Raw genomic sequence first — 23,705 nt, forward strand, 5'->3', positions numbered from 1 at the left:
AGGAAATGCAAGGGTGCCAAGTTTTACTGATTTTTGATACAAGTTTTTAACTTTCAAGTATACATATAACTAAGTAGAAATATAAACATTCTATAAGACTATTTTAATACTTAAGATGTAATATTAATAAAAAATAAATATACGTATGTGCATTTAATGAAGCTCTAAATCAATAATCTTAGTCTCACGACAACCCAAATTAAAATATAATACATAGAGCAGTGCTTCTATAAATCAGATTTCAAATTTAAGGGCAGAAATAAAACTCAAATTTGTAACACAAATTAAATAATGGACACTATTTTTAAACCAGGAATGATACTATGTCTCTTTCCTTTTACACTTGAATCCTGGTTTGAGACCCCATGTGAGCATTATTTTTAGTGAAACTGGGCTATCTGAAGCAAGGTAAAGTGGTAGCATAAAAAAGGTAACTGAAGACAAAACTAATTTTACTATATTTAAGTAGTATATCCACCAAGAAAACTTGAATGACCACAAAACTCAAAACTAGAAGGATTCGAATTAATGATGTTGCAAAGATATTTGTATTTCCCTCCTCATTGGACAAGCAAACACATATAGAAAAACACAGTAACTTCAAACTTACAAAAATCTGGAGAAAAACATTAATTACTAGAGCAGTTCAAAATCAATTACCAATAATTTAATTCTTGTATTAACTTCACTTACCCATGTTAGATTTCCAATATATAATGCAATTCTCTTTCCAGTATACGTATAGACAACATTTGGTGCTGCTCCTTTACCCACATCATCACCAACAGTTGGTGGGAGAGTATCCATGTAATCCCGGTCTTCTGGGGCATCTCCATTATTTGCAGATGGAGATATGACATCGTCATACAAATCTATCTGATCATGCCCACCATATTCAGCTTCCTGAGATACAGAAATAATGCTCTAGATTATACAAAAGTCAAAATACTACTAAAATAGATTTGAACACAAATTCAACTTTTTGTTTTAAAAATCTGATAGAAAAGGGCCAAGGATTTCAGTACAAATCTTTTTCCACTTTATGCAATAGATGTATTCTTGAACAGGCCTAAAAAGTGAATTTCTTGCTGGGCGTGGTGGCTCACACCTGTAATCCCAGCACTTGGGAGGCTGAGGCAGGTGGATCACTTCAGGTCAGGAGTTCGAGACCAGCCTAGCCAACACGGTGAAGCCCTGTATCTACTAAAAATACAAAAATTAGCCAGGCATGGTGGCGCACGCCTGTAATCCCAGTTACTCAGGAGGCTGAGGACAATCGCTTGAACCTGGGAGGCAGAGGTTGCAGTGAGCCAAGATCGTGCCATTGCACGATCTGGGCGACAGAGCGACACTTCATCTCAAAAAAAAAAAAGTGAGTTTCCTTTCTTTTTTTTTTTTTTTTTTTTGTAGAGGTCTTGCTACATTGCCCACGCTAGCCTCAAACTCCTGAGTTCAAGCAATCCTCCTGCCTCGGCCTCCCAAAGTGTTGGGATTATAGGCTTTAGCCACTGCACCCAGCCTAAAGTTAATTTCTATATAATGAATCCTACTTTTCCACTGATACTTATTATAATATAAAAAATAAGTTCTTTTGGAAAAAGACATGGAAACAAAATAAATAACATGAAACTTTCCTTGGAAATACTCTTAACTAGAAGTAATAACACACAAAAGCAAACAGACAAGTTTTTTTTAAATTGACATTAGAAAAATCACCCCAAAATCCAAAGCCATTATATCTTTAATATATGACCACAGAAAAATAGTTATTATTTTCTATAGTATTCAGATCTTGTTTTCCAACCTTGAGGAAGCTACCAGTATTAAAAAAAAAGCATAGTGAGCTGAGCCATAAAAGAAAGAATATGGGTATGTAAATAATTCAAAATGTCATAATAAATGAACAAGGTAAAGAGAAATAAACGAAATACATGTAGAACGATCCAAATTAATTATCTTGCAAGTTGTATCATTCTCAGTGAACAAAGAGCTAATGCTTACCTGAATTCTTAGTTATCTAGTCAAGCAAATTAGCAAGAGAAAAGCAACAGACAACAAAACAAAGAGTATAGTAAAGCTTTGGCACTGTCACCAGCAGAATTAAAGCAATGCTACTGGGTGTCACTTACATGCCCAAATGATAATCAGGGAAAAGGAAAACTGAAATGAAACAGACACAGGAGCAGGAAAAAAAACAGAAGAGGGTTCAATTTGTAACTAAGTACATGAAAAATGAAATGTAGGTAAAAGCAGAACACTCAACACTATTTAATTGCCTTTGATAACCATTACTAGACCATAAGCTTGACTAAGCCTGTAGCACAGGAAAATCTCCATTTTTATCTTCTACTCTCCCTTTCCACAACTAAGTACTCGTATTGGTGTGAACCATTTTATTCTTATGACATAGAACATTTGACATAAGGAAAAAAACAATTGTAAAACAACTTGAAAGTTCAACATAACTTACAGATTCTCCCATTAATAAAATTTACTAAAGAATTATACAAATGCCACATGTGGAGGAGCTAATGGTTTTAGGGACTATTAGCCAAAATAGTCCCTAAATGCATAGAGAATGACCCAGAGAAAAGCATTTGTTATATGATGGTGAACAGAGCAACAAGATATTATGGGTCCAGGCTACTGTTTTGCTATTTAAAAGAGAGCCAGAATAAGATCTTTTTTTTTTTTTAATTTTAATTTTTATTTATTTATTTTTTTTGAGATGGAGTCTTGCTCTGTCGCCCAGGCTGGAGTGCAGTGGCGCCATCTCAGCTCACTGCAAGCTCCGCCTCCTGGGTTCACGCCATTCTCCTGCCTCAGCCTCCCGAGTAGCTGGGACTACAGGTGCCCGCTACCACCTGTAGCCCGGCTAATTTTTTGTATTTTTAGTAGAGACGGGGTTTCACCGTGTTAGCCAGGATGGTCTCGATCTCCTGACCTCGTGACCTGCCCGCCTCAGCCTCCCAAAGTGCTGGGATTACAGGCATGAGCCACCATGCCTGGCCTAGAATAAGATCTTTTTAAAAGAAAAAGAAAAAAGCCTAGAAGGGGAAATATCATTTATATACATAAATAAAGGGACCTCAAGTAATCATCAGGTAATCGTCTATGTAATTAATGACTTACCCAATTTACTAGTTCGAATCTTTACATACCAACTTTACTTGTTATGAGGTAGAATGTCTATAAGACTTATTTAATAAGGGGTCTGGGATCTCAAGGTTAAATCAGAGAACAAAGCTAAATTTAATAAAGGGCAGAAACTAAGACCACAAGTCACCGAATAATGCCATAATTTTATTCTGTTTGTACAGCAATACTAAAATAATCTTTAAGAAATGAGTTTTTGTTAAACAAAGTAACACGCTCAAATTGCAGTGACCACAGAAATTAGGAAAAAAGAGGGTAAGTTTTGTTATGAAGTTTCAGTGTAGCTGAAGCTTCAGGCGGTGTGGCTGCAGCAGTAGCTCCATGCACTTAAGATACTAAAAAGTTTCCCACAAGGGGTGTTGGGCACTTTAAACTCTTGCAATCCGGTTCTGAACATCAAGTAGAATTATTAATATTATTCAAAGGGAGTTGAGTTTCCATCCTCCTCAGCAGAAACTATAATCACAATATATGGTCTGAGGGAAAGTAAAAAAGAATGGAAGGGTTATTAACAGCAGGACTAAATGTATTTTTAAATTTACACTTTCACTTACATAAATAGGTGAACAGATTCTTTGTTTTCTTCTATTAGCTACAAACCTGTGAAAATGTTTACATAAGTAGACAAAAAATTTACAAGCATAATTGCAGCTACACTAACCTGGTACATCACAATCACTTACTATTTTTGTCCATCCATGAATTCCTATGTTGACACAAACCAATTTTCCATATTGATATGATTCTACCAATATTTGGGATCAGCCATTTTGTCTGGTAGTTGTACTGCTTCCAAGTGGTTGTAGTACGATCCTAATTAAGACAATGGTCCTGGGGTTTGATCTCCATGTGGACTAGTTAGCTTCTCTCTGTTCCAAGGCCACAGCCTGTACACTTAGCCCCAATGGTATACAATTAAACTTTGTGAAAAAACATAATGAATCTGAATACATTTGCTGCCATTACTAAAAATGAAACTCAAAGCACACTCTTTTGTAGTATCAGTAACCTTCCTTTTAATCAGCTTCATATCACATCAATCCTCCAGAGTAAAAAAAATACAGAACACACTGAACTTTGTTCTTACTTCATAAAGTGAGAAAATATGCATGATGTTTGCATGAGAAATTATGCAAAATGTATATCACAAGTCATATATAAAGCTCTGTGAGCCTACTGAACAAACTAAAAAAAAGGTTTCCACTTTGTCAAAGAAATATTTAACAGTATCATTTTTTATTACACGAAGGGTCTTTTCAATTATTACTTTTAATTTTAATGGCATTCAAAAACAAGAAAATATCAACATCATCCCTCTAATTATCTCTGATACCAAATGCTGCCCAATCTTATCTGCTGTTCATAGTAGCTAGCTAGCTACGTTACATAAAGCTTGGAATAAACAACAGCTCTCAGGGTTTGTTAAAAAAAAAAAAAAAAACTCACTACTTTTTTTCATTCCCTACCATTCTAAATCACTACAATCATTCTTCAGACAAGGTATTCACTCAACATTTTACACAAGATTATGTTCTACATGATATACAAATATCTGCTGCCAAGCCAGAGAAAATGGATGGTAAAATGACCAAAATCCTATTAGTTCCCCTAAAGTAAGGCTTCTCAACCTTTTCATTATCCCTGTCTCCTCCCTCCCTTCAAGAAGTTACTTTTAGACATTTTTTTCCCTAATTACCCCTCTTACAATTTTAATATCACAGATATATGATACATACTGTATACCACTATTGGGATGAACTTGTTAGCTGTCAAAATATTCATCATTCTCCCTGACAGGCCTGACTTTTTTTGATGGTTCTAAAATTACAGTAATATCATTCGAGGCTAGGCATGGTGGTTCATGCCTGTTAATCCCACCACTTTGGGAGGCCAAGGCAAGAGGATCCCTTGAGCCCAGGAGTCTAAGACCAGCCTGGACAACTTAGGAAGATCCCATCTCTACCATAAAAATATATAAATATATATAAAATTCATGCATTATATGATACTATCAGCAAATGCACAGCAAAGGCCACTTGTTTCAAAGCCTATTTTAAATTATTTCCATTTAGAAAAATATATGAAGGGGGGAAAGTTACATTTTGCATTTACAAAATATATCCTATACCTAGGAAAAGAAATACTAGTATGCAAAATCCAATAGCAGATAATGCATATATTTTTAAAGAAAATATATCATTTTCTGGTTTTATCTAATTATGTTCTCAGTAGGTATTAAAACTGGCTAGTAATCCCTGTAAAAATCCCTTCCTTAAATAATGTTAAGGAATTTGGTACTAAAAATACACCACATAAACCATAGTGGACAATTCACAGGCAACTAAATTAACTGCACCCATAAATAACAAAACAGGGTTCTAGCTTCCCTGAACATTTCTATCCATTTTTCTGAATCAATTCTACCTAGCTCATTCTCAACCTGACAGCTTTATTTCAGATGGTTTTCTAGTAAACATAAATAAATCATAAACAACATTTCTCTGATATTTGTCCAAGAAACTTATTTTCATTAATTGGCTCAACAATTGGCTAGAATACATACATAATGACTAAATGTAAAGCAAAATGATTCATGACATAAAAACTGACTTATCAGATGTCCAGGTCCGTAATTCCTAAGTGAATTCTTTGTTCCAACTACTGCCTCTATACACCTCCATTCTTTTAAAAGTAATTAATCTATTTTTGTGTGTGACAAAGCCTCACTCTGTCACTCAGGCTGGAGTACAGTGACCTGATCTCAGCTCACTGCAGCCTCTGCCTCCCAGGTTCAAGCAATTCTCCTGTCTCGGCCTCTGAAATAGCTGGAATTACAGGTGTGCACTATCATACCTGGCTAAATTTTGTATTTTTAGTAGCGACAGGGGTTTCACCATGTTGGCCAGGCAGGTCTCAAACTCCTGACCTCAAGTGATTGGCCTACTTCAGCCTCCCAAACTGCTGGAATTATAGGCATGAGCCACCACACCTGGCCTACACTTCCATTTTAAAGCTGGGTGGTCAGATTACTAAATTTGTGCTATCAGTGACTGCCTGACAGAGCAGAAACCAAATTCCACATTAAGAGTTTCTGACTCCCAAACAAGCAACAAAATACACTACTTCAATGCACGCAGTGTGTTTCCCTAAAGTTCACAGTTTTTGACTTTCCTCTCCAGATCAACAAAACTCTACACATAAAACATAAAAGAATGGTAACTACAATATAGGACCTGTCGGTGTGCTATAATTATAGTAGTCCCCTCTTACCTGAGAGGGATATGTTCCAAGACCCCCAGTGGATGCCTTAAGCCACGGAAAGCAAGGAACCCTACATATACTATGTTTTTCCTTATACATACCTATGATAAAGTCTAATTTATAAAGTAGGCACTGTAAAAAATTAATAAAAGAGAACAATTTAGTCATACATGACAATGTTTTGGTCCTGGTGGTCAGATTATAATGGAGCTGAAAAATTACTATTGTTCAGTGATCTTAGCCCAATGCATTCCTCACATGTTCGGGCTGGTAATGCTGGTGTAAACAAACCTACTGTGTTCTCAGTCATATAAAAGAATAGCACATACAATTATGTACAGTACACAATACTTGACAATAAGTGACTGTGTTACTGGTTTATGTATTTATTATACTATACTTTTTTGTTTTTACTTTTTTTTTTTTTTTAAAATAGGGACTGAGTTTCGACATGTTGGCCAAGCTGGTCTCGAACTCCTGGCCTCAAGCAATCTGCCGCCTCAGGCTCCCAAAGCACTGGGATTACAGGCGTGAACCACCACACCAAGGCCAACTATACCATACTTGTAATCATTATGTTAGAGTGTACTCTTCCTACTTTAAAAAGTTAACTGTAAAACAGCCTCAGGCAAGTCAGTCCTTCACCAGGTATTACAGAAGAAGACAGTTATCCTAGGAGATGACAGCCCATGCATCTTACTGCCCCTGAAGACCTTTCCAGTGGGACAAGATGCAGAGATGGAAGACAGTAATACTGATAATACTGACCCTGTGTAGGCCTAGGCTAATGTGTGTGTGTCTTAGTTTTTAACGAAAGCTAAAAAAAAAAAAAAAAAAAAAAAAAAAAAAAAAAAAAAAAAAAAAGGCCAGGTGTGGTTGTTCATGCCTGTAATTCCAGCCTCCTTGGGGAGGCTGAGGCAAGAGGATCACTTGAGGCCAGGAGTTTGAGACCTGTGCAACACAGTAAGACCTTGTCTCTTCTAAAATAAAATTAATTTTAAAAGTTAAAAAAAAATTTAATAGAAAAAAGTTTAGGCCCAGTGTGGTGGCTCACGCCTGTAATCCCACTGCTTTGGGAAGCCAAGGCAAGAGGATCACTTGAGGTCAGGAGTTCAAGACCAGCCTGGCCAACATGGTGAAACCTCGTCTCTACTAAAAATACAGTAATTAGGCAGGCATGGTGGCGAGTGCCTGTAATCCTAGCTGAGGCAGGAGAACTGCTTGAACCCAGGAGGCAGAGGTTGTGGTGAGCCAAGATCGCGCCACTGCACTTCAGCCTGGGCGACAGAGCGAGACTCCATCTCAATACAAAACAAAACAAAAAGAAGTTTATAGAATAAGGATATAAAGAAAATGTTTTATATAGTTATACAATGTGTTTGTATTTTAAACTGTTGTTATTGAAGAGTCCAAGTTTATAAAGTAAAAACGGGCCAGTCACAGTGGCTCACGCCTGTAATCCCAACACTTTGGTATGTCAAAGCAAGAAGACAGCTTGAGCCCAGGAGTTGGAGACTAGCTGGGACCTCATCCCTACAAAAAAATTAGAAATTAGCCAAGCATGGTGGCACATGCCTGTAGTCTCAGCTGCTCTGGAGGCTAAGACAGGAGGACTGCTTGAGTCTGGGAGATAAAGGCTGCAGTGAGCCACAACTGCACCACTGCACTCCAGACTGGATGACACTGAGAAAATGTCTCAATCGATCAAGTGAAAACATTACAGTAAGCTAAGGTTACTGTATTATTGAAGAAAAAAGTTTAATTTAGTGTAGCCTGAGTATACTGTACAGTGTTTACGAAGTCTACAGCAGCGTAATGTCCCACATCTTCACATTCACCCACCACTCACTTGCTGACTCTCACAGAGCAACTTCCAGTCATGCAGCTTCCTTTCATGAGTGCCCTACACAAGTGTGCCACTTTTTATCTTTTATACCAAGATTTTCACTTACCTTTTCTATGTTTAGATATATTAGATACACAAATACTTACCACTGTGTTACAACTGCCTACAGTATTCAGTACAGTAATATGTTGTACAAGTTTGTAGTCTAGGAGCAACAGGCTACACCATATAGCCTACATGTGTAGTAGGCTGTACCTTCTAGGCTTGAAATGCAAAAGCACTCTATGATCACAAATGACAAAAGCACCTAAGACAGACTTCTCAGAGCATATCGCCATCGTGAAGCGACACGATTGTAGAACAGTTTACTGTCATAAAAGTTAGCTAAATACAGTATCTCTCAAAGTACCTTACTGTATCTAATATTTTCAGACTTCAAAACCACGGGTAACTGAAACCACAGAAAGTGGAACTGTGGATATGTGTGCACTACTGTACGTAGGTATCTCTCAGCTCCCCTACGGTGTACTCTTAAGGGTAGAGACTACCTAAACTTTGTATTCCTCGTTGTTGGCATGTAACAGACACTCAAGAAATGTATTTCGAACAATTCAATTTTTTTTTTTTTTTTTTGAGACAGGGTCTTGCTGGAGTGCAGTGGCCCGATCTTGGCTTACTGCAACCTCTGCCTCCCAGGTTCAAGCGATTCTCCTGCTTAGCTTACCGATTAGCTGGGATTACAGGCAGGCACCACCATACTCGGCCAATTTTTGTATTTTGATAGAGATGGGGTTTCACCATGTTGGCCAGGTTGGTCTGCAACTCCTGACCTCAAGTGATCTGCCCACCTCGGCCTCCCAAGTTCTGGGATTACAGGCGTGAGCCACTACCTTCGCCCTAAACAATTCAACTTTTAAATTATTTAGTTTTGGCCAGAATTTTAAAATCTACAATTACTAAATATTGGGCTAGTAATTACTACACCTGAGTATAAATCCAGTTTAAACTGAATTGATACGCTATTGAGTGTGAGACAGAATCACTTTCTTCCCAACTTCAAATAATAGGGAGGTTTGGAAGATGTTCAAATTCCCCTTCCAACTGTTCTCAACTTGGTGACATCCAAACACCTCTAAGAACTAAAGAGAAACCATAAGGAGTAGCCAGTCCCTTGTGCCTCCTCCCCCTTCATCCTCCATTCTTAAGTTCACCTGGTGAAGAAAGGAACCCTATTAGAGCTTCACTAACTTATTATTCTCAATCTATCCCCAAATTATTTTCTGCTAAGACTGTTGGATGCCTCACTTTTTTCTACTTCAATAGATGCATATCACTTTTTGAAATAATACTGTGCCTTATCAAAATACAAAAAAGCTTCATAAAAGTATGACATTTAAAATAGAAGACTCAACAGGATACAGACAAAAAATAGTAGAAAATGGAAATAAAGACTACCCCGAATTTCAAAGTATACAAAACCAATTAGAACTGCAGTTTACACTGGAAAACAAAGATTATTTTTTAATGTTTACAACAGCTTTGAAGCCAAAGTCAGTCAAAACTGGCTAATACTTAGTATTTTACTCAACGACAATAAAACAAGAGTTCTAGTCTACTATAGCAACTAGTAGAAATAAGGTCACCAGCTAGTAAAGATTAAATCAGTTGTAAATTATTTTGTGGTTGCCTCTAATTCTGGTTAAGATTTTGGAAAAATATTTCAATGATAGTAACATATTTTTCAAAACAGGATAAGCTCTGAAAATAACCAACTATCCTTTTGTGACCTTTTTTTGGTACAGAAACTACCACAGCAAGAAGTGGTAATGCAAAAGGATATACAACTCAATCACTGATTGGCCAACGATATGCAAAGTAGCAAAAACAATGCCTCTATCCTCGCCATTAATCTATTCAAACATATAAAGATTTTACTGGTAAAATTATACAACTGTGTTAGACATAATGCGGTAGGTACCTTATACAAATCATTGAAAAGTTACATTTAAAAGGAGTCCTTCATTGGGTCCACAAAACTAATCTCTTTTTACCTCCTACCCAGTCAGCACTTGCTACTGCACAGGGATAAGTATCCACCCAGCTATCCGGATAAGGGAGATGTCCCTCTCAAATTAAGTATGCAAAAGCCTAAAAATATTTCATTAAGAGGTAATGAAAAAAGCTTAACTTCTAAAATTGCGACCCAATTCTTCTTTTATTGTGCATAGAAAGGTGAACCAATGTATTATCTTGTAAGTAAAGCTAATAAAGGCAGTCTTGAACACTTAATCGTTGTTCCTTGCAGTTACAGCCCTCTTTTAAACGCAGTTATATTCATTTGATAAATAAAAAGAAAAAAATTTCCCAGACGTCTTATAAGCGTTAGAATCTGTGTTGCATTCGAGGAATGTATCTGATTTGTAATGGACACAAGTATTATTATTTAAAGCATAAACACAATTTTAAAAACACAAAGATTTAAAAACTTAACCTTTGATTACAATATATTACATTTAAACAAATCCAGTCTTTGAGCAGCAAACATTTAAAGCCAACTGGTATTTTTCTGTTTTCTAATATTTAAACCAGAGGCACAAAGTCATTCCTGAAAAATAAAACAGTAAAGATCTCCTGAGTTTCTTTGTTTTTTAAAAAGCCTGAACAACTAGTCACGAATATGATGGTTAATGGAGGGGGGAAAAAAACACATTAGCCAGTATTATTTTATTAAGCTTCTCATAAGGACCTGGGAAATACAAAAAAAATAAAGCTTTTCGGAACACTGCAGTTAAGCACAATTTAATTGTTTTAAATGTGTTACTACATAAAATGCAGTAGATACGAGCAGCAGGATCAAACCTTAAACGTCACTACTCTAGCAACAAACGACATCTTTTGCAAGGATGCCCATTAACAGACATCACAGCTCCGCGTTACCTCTAAGCAACGTCGTTCAGGAAAACCTTGCATTCTCACTTTCGCTCAATCTTTCAAACGGTAACGCAGGGCCGGGGGGTGGGGGCGGGGGGATTTAACACTTTCTTCTCGAAAATAGGGTCTTATCTATAACTCTTTATTTTTAAACCACATCATAAGGATTTGGGGTGAACGTTCTTTCATTTTAATCACTATGAGATCTGTGGGTGAGCTAACATCTTTTTGTTCCATCCAACCATCGTGCTTCCAATTCTTCCTTTTGGTCCCGGGCCACTCATCTTCACAGGTATTTTCATCACAAAGGCCAACAACGACTGGGCTTCAAAGCACTGAAAGCCCTGGATTAATGGGGCAGGACCAGCACACCGACTTTTATCTGCGGCTCCAAAAGTCAAAGGACTTGTTGCAAATGGGCCCGCACCTCAGTCGCCTTCAGAAAGTGTGAGGGGAGGAGGAAGGCGCCACGCCGAAACCTGTCGCAAACCCGAGAAGGAGAGCCCCGGGGACTGGGCGCGCGGGATACAAAGGGCCGTGAACGCGGCCTTCCATGAGGCGACAGTGCGCGGGCAGGGAGACAAAATGGAGCGATGGGAGGAATCGGAGCCCGAGCGGCAGCGGCGGGGAAGGGGCGGCGGCGGCGGGCACGCGCCCCGCCAGGGCTTCCTCCTCCGGCCAGCGGCGGGGGAGGGGGCGCGGCGGCGGCCAGTTCTCTCCGCCGCTTACACGCGGCCCCACCGCCCGGGCCTAGCGCGGCGGGAAGCGCCAGCCGGGTGCCGCCAACAATAGGGAGCGAGGCAGCGCCGGCGAGGGAGGAGCCGGCGGCAGCTGCACAGCGGCCCGCGTCCGCGCTCCGGACCCCGCGGCGGGTCGCCGCGCCCGCGGCCCGTGAAACGACGCAGTAGAACGAGGGGCTGGGGGGCGCCACGCCAGGGGTCGGCGGCGCGGCCCAGAGGCGGCAAGGGCGCACAGTCTGCAGTCGCTTCGGCTCGCGGCCGCAGCGGGCCCCGGGTCAGCGTCCCGGCCGCAGCGCCGCTCGCGTCGGCAGCGGGGACCTGGGCTCTCACGTACCTGGTTGAACTCTTCGCCGACATCCGCGTAAATGTCTATGTGGTCCACGCCGTCCGCCATCTTCCTTCAGCCTCGGCCGCCGCCGCCGCCGCCGCCTCCTGCAGGTCCGCCCGCCGCGGCAGCAGCAGCAGCGGATCTAGCGGCGGTGGGGGGGCGCTTGCGTCACTTCCGAGGCCCGAGGGATGGAGGCGCGGGCGACAGGGGCCGGCCGGGGGCGGGGACTCTGCAGCCCAGCCGCTCTGCTGGCTAAGGAAAGGCTGCGCCTCTGAGGGCAGAGGACGTTTCTTTTGTGTCTGGGTGAGGCCCTGGAGTGGGGGGCCAATTTCTTTGTCCTGCTCGCGCATCCAGCTTACCAGTGGGCCCCACCTGTTTCCATACACCGTCTTTTCACGTGGCCTCTGGCATACTCAAACGTTTTGTTAATATTTTCATTTATCCGTTTTTCTTATCTTTCTCACATCCAGGACTTTTAAAGGTGGAAGTTATATGTCCGTGCTTAAATGCAAAGTGTAACCCCCGGGCATTCTGTGAGCGGCTTAAGAACAAAAACAATGTCTTGTTTCTGCATCCTCAGAGACCAGCAGAGTTTTATTTGCATCGTAAATGCTAGATACCCGTCAGTGGTTATCTTTGCATGCTGTTTATGTTGCCATTTCCATCTCTAATCTTCGTGGGCTTCTTTCCCCCCACCTTCCTCTCGCATTCATTGCCATTCATTTTTTCTTCCTTAGATCTACAGTAGGTTGTCTCTGGCATAGTTCAGATGCTTCTAACATGAATGCAGTCATCTTAGAGCACACCCAAGAGAGTGGAGGTATCTTGAGTCCAGGGGGGCTTCTCTCTCAGAATCCTAGAATGTCCCAACGGGAAGGGAACTGGAAAGGTGTCCTTAGGTCCAAACATCTCATTTTACAGAAGAGAAGACGGAGGCCTAATAGAACCTAAGTGATTTAACCAGGTCACATGGTCAATAAAGGTAGGAACATTCAGCCACGATACTTTACTCAAAGATGTCTCTCCAGTTTGAAACCTTCCCCTCCATTCTTCATTTCTTTTTCACTCATTAAAAAATATACTATAGTAGAGCGTGTTTCCTGAGAAACTGGCTAGAAATCATAGAATAACCCAAACAACATTTTAAGGTTGGGCATCTCTAATCCAAAAATTTGAAATGCTCCAAAATCTGAAACTTTTTGCGCACTGACATGATGCCACAAGTGGAAAATTCCACACCTGATCTTATTTGCCAGGTCGCAGTAATAAATGCAATCAAAACTTTGTTTCATGCACAAAATAACTAAAAGTATTGTATGAAATAGACTTCAGGCTGTGTGTATAAGGTATATGTGAAACATAAATGAATTTCGTTTAGACGGAGGTCCCATCTCCTAGATATCTTATGTATATGCAAATATTCCAAAATCCCCTCAAATTCAAGCATTTTTGCATAAAAAAGACTCAATCTGCACTTGATATGGTGGAAAAAGCATGGTTGCAGTCCTGGAAACCAGTCTGGTGATCTAGGTACCCATTTCTAATCAGACATTTTATCAGCTAGATGACCTCAGTCAAGTTTTCAACTCTCATATTCAATCTCAGAATCTTTAAAATCCAAGCAATAATATCTACCTCACCAAGGTTGAAGGTTGGTGATACTTTAAAGGAGTTAATATGAGTTAATATGCAAAGTGCCCTGTCCTGTTCCAAGAATCAGTATTTAAATACTGATTCACTTTCTTTCATGGGGCATTATAGAAGAAAAGAGACACTGAAGTTTAAAGGTGAGAGTATTTTCTAGATTGGTGGTGTGGTAGAATAATGGCCCACCATAGATGTTCATATTCTGATCCCTGAAATCTGTGAATATGTTACCTTTGCAGATATGATTAAGTTAAGGATCTTGAGGTAGGGATAGGGATACCTTGATTGTCCGGTAGGCTCAAAGTAATTGCAAGGGTCTTTAGAAGTGAAAGAGGGAAGCAATAGAATCAGAGAAGATGCAAGGATTTCTATTGCAGTTTATTCTCTTTCAATACAATTAAAAACCATTCCAGCCAGCATGGTGGCTCATAACCTGTAATCTCAGAACTTTGGGATGCCAAGGAGGGAAAATTTCTTGACCCCAGGAGTTTGAGACCAGCCTGGGCAACATAGGGACACCTTGTCTCTACAGAAAAATTAAAAAATTAGCCAGGCATAATGGCGTGCACGTGTAGTCCCAGCTACTCAGGAGGCTGAGGTGGGAGGATCACTTGAGACTGGGAGGTTGAGGCTGCAGTGAGCCATAATTGCACCACTGCACTCCAGCCTGGGTGACAGACTGAGACCCTGTCCCTCCAAAAAAAAAAAAAAAAATTATTTCAAGGCTCTGACTTCTATCATTGTCTGTAAAAAGTCAGCTGTCAATTGACTATTGCCTCTTTGAGGTTAATTGGTCCTTTTTTTTCTGGTTGCTAAGATTTTTCTTAGATTTTAGTTTTCTGTTCTCTTACCATGTGTGCTTGGAAGTGTATTTCTTGTTATTTGTGATGCTTGGGATTCACTGAACCTCTTGAATATATAGATTGATGTGTTTCATGAGTTCTGGAAAATTCTCAACCATTACTCTTCAAATATTGTTTCTGCCTCCACTCTCTTCTCTCCTTCCCTGACTCCAGTTAAATATATGTGGCTGGGCACAGTGGCTCATTCCTGTAATATTAGCACTTTGGGAGGCTGAGGCAGGTGGATTGCCTGAGGTCAGGAGTTCAAGACCAGCCTGCCCAACATGGTGAAACCCCATCTCTACTAAAAATACAAAATTAGCCGGGCATGGTGGCACATGCTTGTAATCCCAGCTACTGAGGAGGCTGAGGCAGGAGAATCACTTGAACCTGAGAGGCAGAGGTTGCAATGAGCTGAGATTGCACCATTGCACTCCAGCCTGGGCAATAAGAGCAAAACTCCGTCTCAAAAAAAAAATACATATATATATGCTATATATATTTTAATATAATATATGTTATATATTTTTTAATATATAATATATATGCTATATATATTTTAGTATAAAATGTACCTATACATATATATGTGTGTGTATTTTAGATCTTTTTATTCTATCCACTATTTCTCTTACCCTCATTTAAAAAGTTTTCCATCCTTTCCTCTCTCCATGCTTCATTATAGGTAGCTTTTTTTCTGATATATTTTCTAGTTTACTAATTCTCCCTCCTATGGTGTTAATCTCATCCACTGAGACATTAATTTTGTGTTTTTTTGTAATTTTAGATTCTAGAATTTCTACTTGATTCTTTTAAAAATCTCTTAGGTTCGTTTTTATGGCATCTAATTATTTCCCAAAATTGTCAGTTTTGGCTTTTATCTCTTTGAATATAGCAGGCATTATTGGTTTACAATCTGGGGTCTTTGATAATTCCCATATCTGGAATTCCATTGGGATTGTTATGTGTTCCATTGGGATTGTTATGTATTCTAGCTGTGGCCCACTCCCAGCAATCAAAATAATGTAAACTCAAATATTTAAGATGAGCAGGAAAGAGGTTGGAAAGCAGTAATGTTCTAAGGTTCTCTGTCTGCTTTTTCTCTGTACAGAAGAACTTTCTCTCCTTTTCCGTGTGCATGGCAATGCAACAACACAACCTCAATGCAAGTTCCAGGGTTCAAACAACCACCATTTAAGCAAATATTCAGCAGTCTTAGTTTCAATTACAAAATCTAAGGGATGCCAAAGTAAGGTTTTCTGTGCTGGAAAAAAAAATCTAAGGAAAAAGGAACTGATTAACCCAATTTTTATGAGATTCTACTCCCATGCCAATCAAGGTTTTTAAAGGGAATGGAGTCCAGAGTAAAAACATGGCTGACAAATCCTACCCTGTAAGTCAGGAAATGGTGGAGAATTCTCAGTGAAAGATGGTAGCTTTGAGCTAGACAGACGTCTCGAAGAATGTCTGACATATTCTACTTATTAGACGACAATATATAAAGTCATCATGGTTAGGGAAGACAAATGCAAATCCATAAATATTTTACACTTGCTATCATTCCAATTTACGCCAAATAAGTCAATGCCGTAATATCCATAGGAACATGTTTTGCAGTCCAATATAATATGGGCCATAGTTTAGCCCAGTGGTCCCCAAACTTTAAAAAATACTCACTTCTAGTCAGGCACAGTAGTTTGCACCTGTCCGTCTCAGCTGCTCGGGAGGCTGAGACAGGAGGATCTCTTGAACCCAGGAGTTTGAGGCTGTAGTGAGCTATGATTACACAATTGCACTCCAGCCTGGGTGACAAAGTGAGACCTTTTCTCTAAAAACGGAAAAGAAAATTAAAAAAAAAATTTAACTGGCCAGGTGTGGTGGCTCATGCCTATAATCCCAGCACTTTGGGAGGCTGAGGCAGGCGGATCACGAGGCCAGGAGTTCAAGACAAGCCTGACCAACGTGGTAAAACCCCATCTCTACTGAAAGTACAAAAATTAGCCAGGTGTGGTGGCACGCATCTGTAATCCCAGCTACTCCGGAGGCTGAGGCAGGAGAATCACTTGAACCTGGGAGGCAGAGGTTGCAGTGAGCCGAGATCGTGCCACTGCACTCCAGCCTGGGTGACAGAGCAAGACTCCATCTCAAAAAAAAAAAAGAAAAAATTTAATTAAAATACCTGTATCAGTATATCATTTGAAAACATGCAGCCATAGTATATGTAAATTTAAACATTATTTTATTAAAACTTATGTTGATACTATGAACACAATACAAACATGCAATTTTAAACCATGAAATGAGATTTTTTAATATCTTGCCATGTATAAAGGCTTATATTATTATTAGTGGATTTAATCCATATTTCAAAGTCTTCATTTTGATTTTTTAACATTTTAACATTTTTAATTTGTGTGTGTACATAGTAGGTATATATATTTATGGGGTACATGAGATGTTTTGATATAGGCATGCAATATGTGAAATAATCACATCATGGAGAGAATGGGTATCCATTCCTTCAAGCGTTCATCCTGTGTGTTAAAAAAATCTGATTACATTCTTTTAGCTATTTATAAATATACAATTATTATTGACTATATAGTCACCCTAGTCAAATAGTAGGCCTTATTCATTCTTTCTATGTTTTTGTACCCATTAACTATATCCACTTTTGACCCCCAAACTCTCATTACCCTTCCCAGCCTCTGGTTACGATCCTTCTATTCTATATGTCCATGAGTTCAATTGTTTTGATTTTTAGATCCCATAAATAAATGAGAACATGGAATGTTTGTCTTTCTTTCTGTACCTGGCTTATTTCACTTAACATAATGATCTCCAGTTCCATCCATATTGTTGCAAATGACAGGATCTCATTTTTTTTTTGTAGCTGTATAGTACTTCATTGTATATATGTATCACATTTTTTTATCCATTCATCTATTGATGGACACTTAGGTTGCTTCTAAATTTTAGCTATTGTAAATAGTGCTGTAACAAACATAGGAGTGCAGATATCTCTTTGATAAACTAATTTCCTTTCTTTTGGGTATCTACCCAGCAATGGGATTGTTGGATCATATGATAGCTCAATTTTTAGTTTTCTGAGGAACCTCCAAACTGTTGACCATAGTGGTTTTACTAATTTATATTCCTACCAACAGTGTACAAGTGTCCCCTTTCTCTACATCCTTGCCAACATTTGTTATCTCCTGTCTTTGAGATAAAAGCCATTTTAACAGGGGTGAGATGATGTCTCGTTGTAGTTTTGATTTGCATTTTTCTGATGATCAGTGATGTTGAGCAATTTTTCATATACCTGTTTGTCATTTGTATGTCTTGAGAAATGTCTAGTCAGACTTTTTGCCCATTTTTTAATCAGATTATTAGATTTTTTCTATGGTTATTTGAGCTCCTTATATATTCTGTTTATTAATCCTTGGATAATAAAGATGGATAGTTTGCAAATATTTTCTCCCATTCTGTGGGTTGTTATGTAAGTCCATTCTCACACTGCTATAAAGAACTACCTGAGACTGGGTAATTTGTGAAAAAAAGAGGTTTAATTGACTCACAGTTCCACAGGCTGTACAGGAGGCATTGCTAGGGAGGCCTCAGGAAACTTACAGCCATGGCAGAAAGGTGAAGGGAAAGCAAGCAGGTCTTCACATGGTAGCAGGAGACAGCAAGTGAAGGGGGCAGTGCCACATTTTTAAACAACCAGATCTTATGAGAACTCACTCAATATCATGAGAACATCAAGGGGGAAATCTGCCCCCCCAATGATTCAGTCACCTCCCATTAGGTCCCTCCCCCAACATTGGGGATTACAATTCAGCATGAGATTTGGGTAAGGACACAGTCACAAACCATATTATTCCACCCCCGGCCCCTCCCAAATCTCATGTCTTTCTGATATTTCACAACCAATCATGCCTTCCCAATAGTCCCCCAGAGTCTTAACTCATTCAAGCATTAACTCAAAATTCAAGTCCAAAGTCTTGTCTGACACAAGACAACTCCCTTCCACCTGTGAGCCTGTAAAATAAAAATAAGTTAATTACTTCTAAGATACAAAGGTGGTACAGGCATTGGGTAAATGCTCCAATTCCAAAAGGGAGAGATTGTCCAAAACAAAGGGGCCCCATGCAAGTCCAAAACCCAGCAGGGCAGTCATTAAATCTTAAAGCTCAAAAATAATCTTGTTTGATTTCATGTTTCACATCCACGTCACACTGATGCAAGGGGTGGGCTCCCAAGGCCTTGGGCAGCTCTGCCCCTGTGGCTTCTTTCATGGGCTGTGTTGAGTGCCTACAGCTTTTCCAGGTGTATGGTGCAAGCTGTTGGTGGATCGACCTTTCTGGAGACTGGAAGACAGTAGCCCTCTTCTCACAGCTCCACTAGACAGTGCCCAGTGGGGACTCTGTTTAGGGGCTCCAACCCCACATTTCTCCTCTGCACTGCCCTTATAGAGGTTCTCCATGAGGGCTCTGCCCCTCCAGCAGACTTCTGTCTGGACATCCAGGCATTTCCATACATCCTCTGAAATCTAGGCAGAGGCTCCCAAACCTCAACTCTTGGCATCTGCATACCCACAAGCCCAACACCACATGGAAGCTGCCAAGGCTTGGGGCTTGCACCCTCTGAAGCAATGGCCTGAGCTATATCTTGACCCCTTTTAGCCATGGCTGGAGATAGAGCAGCTGGGACACAGGGTGCCATGTCCTGAGGCTGCACAGAGCGGTGGGGCCCTGGGCCTGGCCTGCGAAACCATTTTTCCTTCCTAGGCCTTCAGACCTGTGAAGGGAGGGACTGCGGCGAAGGTCTCTGAAATGCCCTGGAAACATGATCCCCATTGTCTTGACTATTAAAATTTGGCTTCTCTTTACTTGTACAGATTTCTGCAGCCTTGAATTCCTCTCCAGAAAATGTTTTTTTTTTTTTCCTACCACATGGTCAGGCTGCAAGTTTTTCAAACTTTTATGCTTTACTTCCCTTTTAAATATAAGCTCTAATTTCAGACCATCTCTTTGTGAACACATATGAGCATATGCTGTTAGAAGCAGCCAGGTGGAACCTTGAATGCTTTGTTGCTTAGAAATTTCTTCCACCAGATACCCTAAATTATCTCTCTCAAGCTCAAAGTTCAACAGATTCCTAGGGCAGGGGCACAATGCCATCTGTCTCTTTGCTAAAGCACAGCAAAAGCAACTTTTACTCCAGTTCCTAATAAGTTATTCATCTCCATCTGAGACATCCTCAGACTGAACTTCACTGTCCATATCACTATCAATATTTTGGTCGCAGCCATTCAGCAAGTCTCTAGGAAGTTCAAAACTTTCCCTCATCTTCCTATCTTCTTCTGAGCCCTACAAACTATTCCAACCTCTGCCCATTACCCAGTTACAAAGTTGCTCCTACATTTTCAGGTATCTTTATAGCAATGCCCCACTTATCTGATACCAATTTTCCATATTAGTCTGTTCTCACACTGTTAGAAAGAACTACCTGGTACTGAGTAATTTATGAAGAAAAGAGGTTTAATTGACTCACAGTTCTTCAGGCTGTACAGGAGGCATGGCCGGGAAAGCCTCAGGAAACTTACTATCATGGCAGAAAGGCAAAGGGGAAGCAAGCGTGTCTTCACATGCTGGCAAGAGACAAAGAGAGTAAAGTGGGAAGTGCTACACACTTTTAAACAACCAGATCTTATGAGAACTCACAACTACAAGAACAGCAAGGGGAAATCTGCCCCCATGATCCAATCACCTCTGATATGGTTTGGCTCTGTGTCCCCACCCAAATCTCATTCAAATTGTAATCCCCACATGTCAGGGGGGAAGGTGATTGAATCATGAGTGGCATAATTCCCGAAACTGGAGGCATGTCTGGGAAGGCCTCAGGAAACTTATCATTCATGGTGGAAAGATGAAGGGGAAGCAAGAGACATATTACATTGCAGCAGGAGAGAGAAAGAGTGTAAAGGGGGAAGTGCCACACACTTTCAACCAGATCTCATGAGAATTCACTCGCTTGGTAGTATGGACATTTTAACAATATTGATTCTGCCAACCCATGAACATCAAATATTTTCCATATTTTTGGTGTCTTCTTTAATTTTTTTATCAGTGTTTTATAGTTTTTATAGTTTTATTTAATTAAATACCCAGGAATTAACTTAACCAAAGTAGTGAAAGATCTATAGAGATCTTTCTATATTTTATGTGTGGCTATTATAAATGGAATTACTTTTTTATTTCTTTTTCAGATTGTTCACTGTTGGCATAAAAAAATGCTACTGATTTTTGCATGTTGATTTTGTATCCTGCAAATTACTGAATTTGTTTATCAATTCTAATACTTTTTTGGTGGAGTCTTTAGATTTTTCCAAATATAAGATCACACCATCTGCAAACAAGGATAGTTTGACTTCTTCCTTGCCAATTTGGATGCCTTTTATTTCTTTTGACAGATTGCTCTAGCCAGGACTTCCAGTACTATGTTGAATAACAGTGGCAAAAGTGGGCATCCTTGTTGTGTCCCAGATCTTAGAAAAAAGGCTTTCAGATTTTCTCCATTCTATATAATAGTAGCTGTGAGCCTATTATATATGGCCTTTATTATGTTGAGTTATGTTTCTTCTACACACAGTTTTTTTAGGGTTTTTATCGTAAAGGGATGTTTAATTTTAACAAATGCTTTTCCTGCAATTATTGAAATTATTATGTTTTTTGTCCTTCATTCTGTTGATATATCACACTGATTGATTTGTGTATGTTGAACTATCTTTGCATCATAGGGATAAATCCCACTTGGTCATGATGAATGATCTTTTTAATGTATTATTAAATTTGGTTTGCTAGTATTCTACTGAGGATTTTTGAATCAAATATTCATCAGAGGCTGGGCAAAGTGGCTCACGCCAGTAATCCCAGCACTTTGGGAGGCGGAGGTGGGCAGATCACTTGAGGTCAGGAGTTTGAGACCAGCCTGGCCAACATGATGAAACCCCTTGTCTACTAAAAATACAAAAATTAGCTGGGCATTGTGGTGGGTGCCTGTAATCCCAGCTACTTGGGAGGCTGAGGAAGGAGAATCGCTTGAACTCAGGAGGTGGAGTTTGCAGTAAGCTGAGATTGCACCACTGCATTCCAGCCTGGGCAACAGAGTGAGACTCTGTCTCAAAACAAAACAAAACATATATATATGTGTGTATATATGTATATATATATATATTTTATATATTATATGTATTTATATGTACACATATATTTTATATATATGTATATATATTTTATATGTATATATTATATACGTATATATTATATATGTATATATTTAAAATATGTGTGTATATATTATATTAATATATATAATATATAAATACATATTATATATATTTTTAATATAATATATATACTTATCAGAGACATTGGCTTATAGTTTTTTTTTTTTTTGATGTTTACCTGGTTTGGGTATCAAGGTAATATTGGCCTCATAGAATGAGTTTGGAAGCATTTCCTCTTCCTCTATTTTTTGGAATAATTTGAATAAGATTGTTATTAGTTCTTCTTGAAATGTTTGGTGAAATTCAGCAATGAAGCCATCAGGTCTTGGGCTTTTCATTACCGGGAGCTTTTTATTGTAGCTTCAATCTTGTTATTTGTTATTGGTATGTTCTGGTTTTACATTTCTTCCTGGTTCAATCTTGCTACGTTGTATGTATCTAGGAATTTGTCTATTTCTTCTAGATTTTCAAATTTATTGGCATAGAGTTGCTCCTATTAGCCACTGATAATCCTTTGAACTTCTGCAGTATCAGCTCTAATACCTCCTTTTTCATTTTGGATTTTATTTATTTCTATCTTCTTTCTTTCTTAGTCTAGCTAAAGTTTTGTCAATTTTGTTTAACGTTTCGAAATGCCAACTTTTTGTTTCATTGATCTTTTGTATTGTTTTCATTTCAATTTTATTTATTTATGTTCTGATCTTTCTTTTTTTCCTACTAATTTTGGATGTAGCTTGCTCTTGCTTTTCTAATTCTTCAAGATGCATTGTTAGATTGTTTATTTGAAGGTTTTCCTCTTTCTTGATGTAGGCGCTTATAGCTGTAAACTTCCTTCTTAGTTTGACCTTTTGTATTATTTTCATTTCAATTTTATTTATTTCTGTTCTGATCTTTATTTTTTTTTCTACTAATTTTGGGTTTAGCTTGCTCTTGCTTTTCTATTTCTTCAACATGCATTGTTAGATTGTTTATCTGAAGGTTTTCCTCTTTCTTGATGTAGGCGCTTATAGCTGTAAACTTCCTTCTTAGTACTGTTTTGCTGTACCCCATATATTTTGGTATGTTGTTTTTGTTGAAATTTTTTTCAAGAAATTTTTCAATTTCCCTTTTAATTTCTTCATTGACCCACTGGTCATTCAGGAGGATATAGTTTAATTTTTATGTATTTGAATAGTTTCTAAAATTCCTCTTATTAATTTCTAGTTTTATTCCATTATGGTCAGAGAAGGTACTTGATATTATTTGAATTTTTGTAATGTTTTAATACTTGTTTTGTGACCTAACATATGGTCTATCCTTGAGAATGATCCATATGCTGAGGAAAGGAATATGTATTCTACAGCTATTGGATGAAATGTTCTGGAAGTATCTATTAGATCCATTTGGTCTCTAGTGCAGATTAAGTCCAATGTTTCTTTGGTGATTTTCTGTCTAGAATATCTGTCCAGTGCTGAAAGTGGGGTGTTGAAGTCTCCAACTATTATTGTATTGTGGCTTATCTCTCTCTTTAGCTCTAATAACATTTGCTTTACGTATCTTGGTGCTCCAGTGTTGGATGCATATCCATTTAAAATGAGTATATCCTCTTGCTGAACTTACCCCTTTATATACCCCATTATATAGTGATATGGTTTGGATTTGTGTCCCCACCCAAATCTCATGT

The 23,705-nt window shown here is 38.9% G+C and overlaps 1 protein-coding gene across 4 annotated transcripts in view; it reads right to left on the bottom strand.

The window, feature by feature from the left end:
• Nucleotides 1-12,441, bottom strand: part of CPSF6 (cleavage and polyadenylation specific factor 6) — a 34,722-nt gene extending 22,281 nt beyond the window's left edge. For all 4 annotated transcript variants that reach the window (XM_030820008.1, XM_012500163.2, XM_012500162.2 and 1 more), the window contains exons 1-2: nucleotides 12,269-12,441; nucleotides 694-903 (exon numbers count right to left, since the gene is read on the bottom strand). In XM_030820008.1, the coding sequence (XP_030675868.1) occupies nucleotides 694-903; nucleotides 12,269-12,328 (270 nt within the window). In that variant the 5' untranslated portion in view covers nucleotides 12,329-12,441. The remainder of the gene's footprint in view (nucleotides 1-693; nucleotides 904-12,268) is intronic.
• Nucleotides 12,442-23,705: the final 11,264 nt, after the last annotated feature.

Source organism: Nomascus leucogenys, chromosome 10 (genome assembly GCF_006542625.1).
Source record: "Nomascus leucogenys isolate Asia chromosome 10, Asia_NLE_v1, whole genome shotgun sequence".
Classification (NCBI taxonomy): domain Eukaryota; kingdom Metazoa; phylum Chordata; class Mammalia; order Primates; family Hylobatidae; genus Nomascus; species Nomascus leucogenys.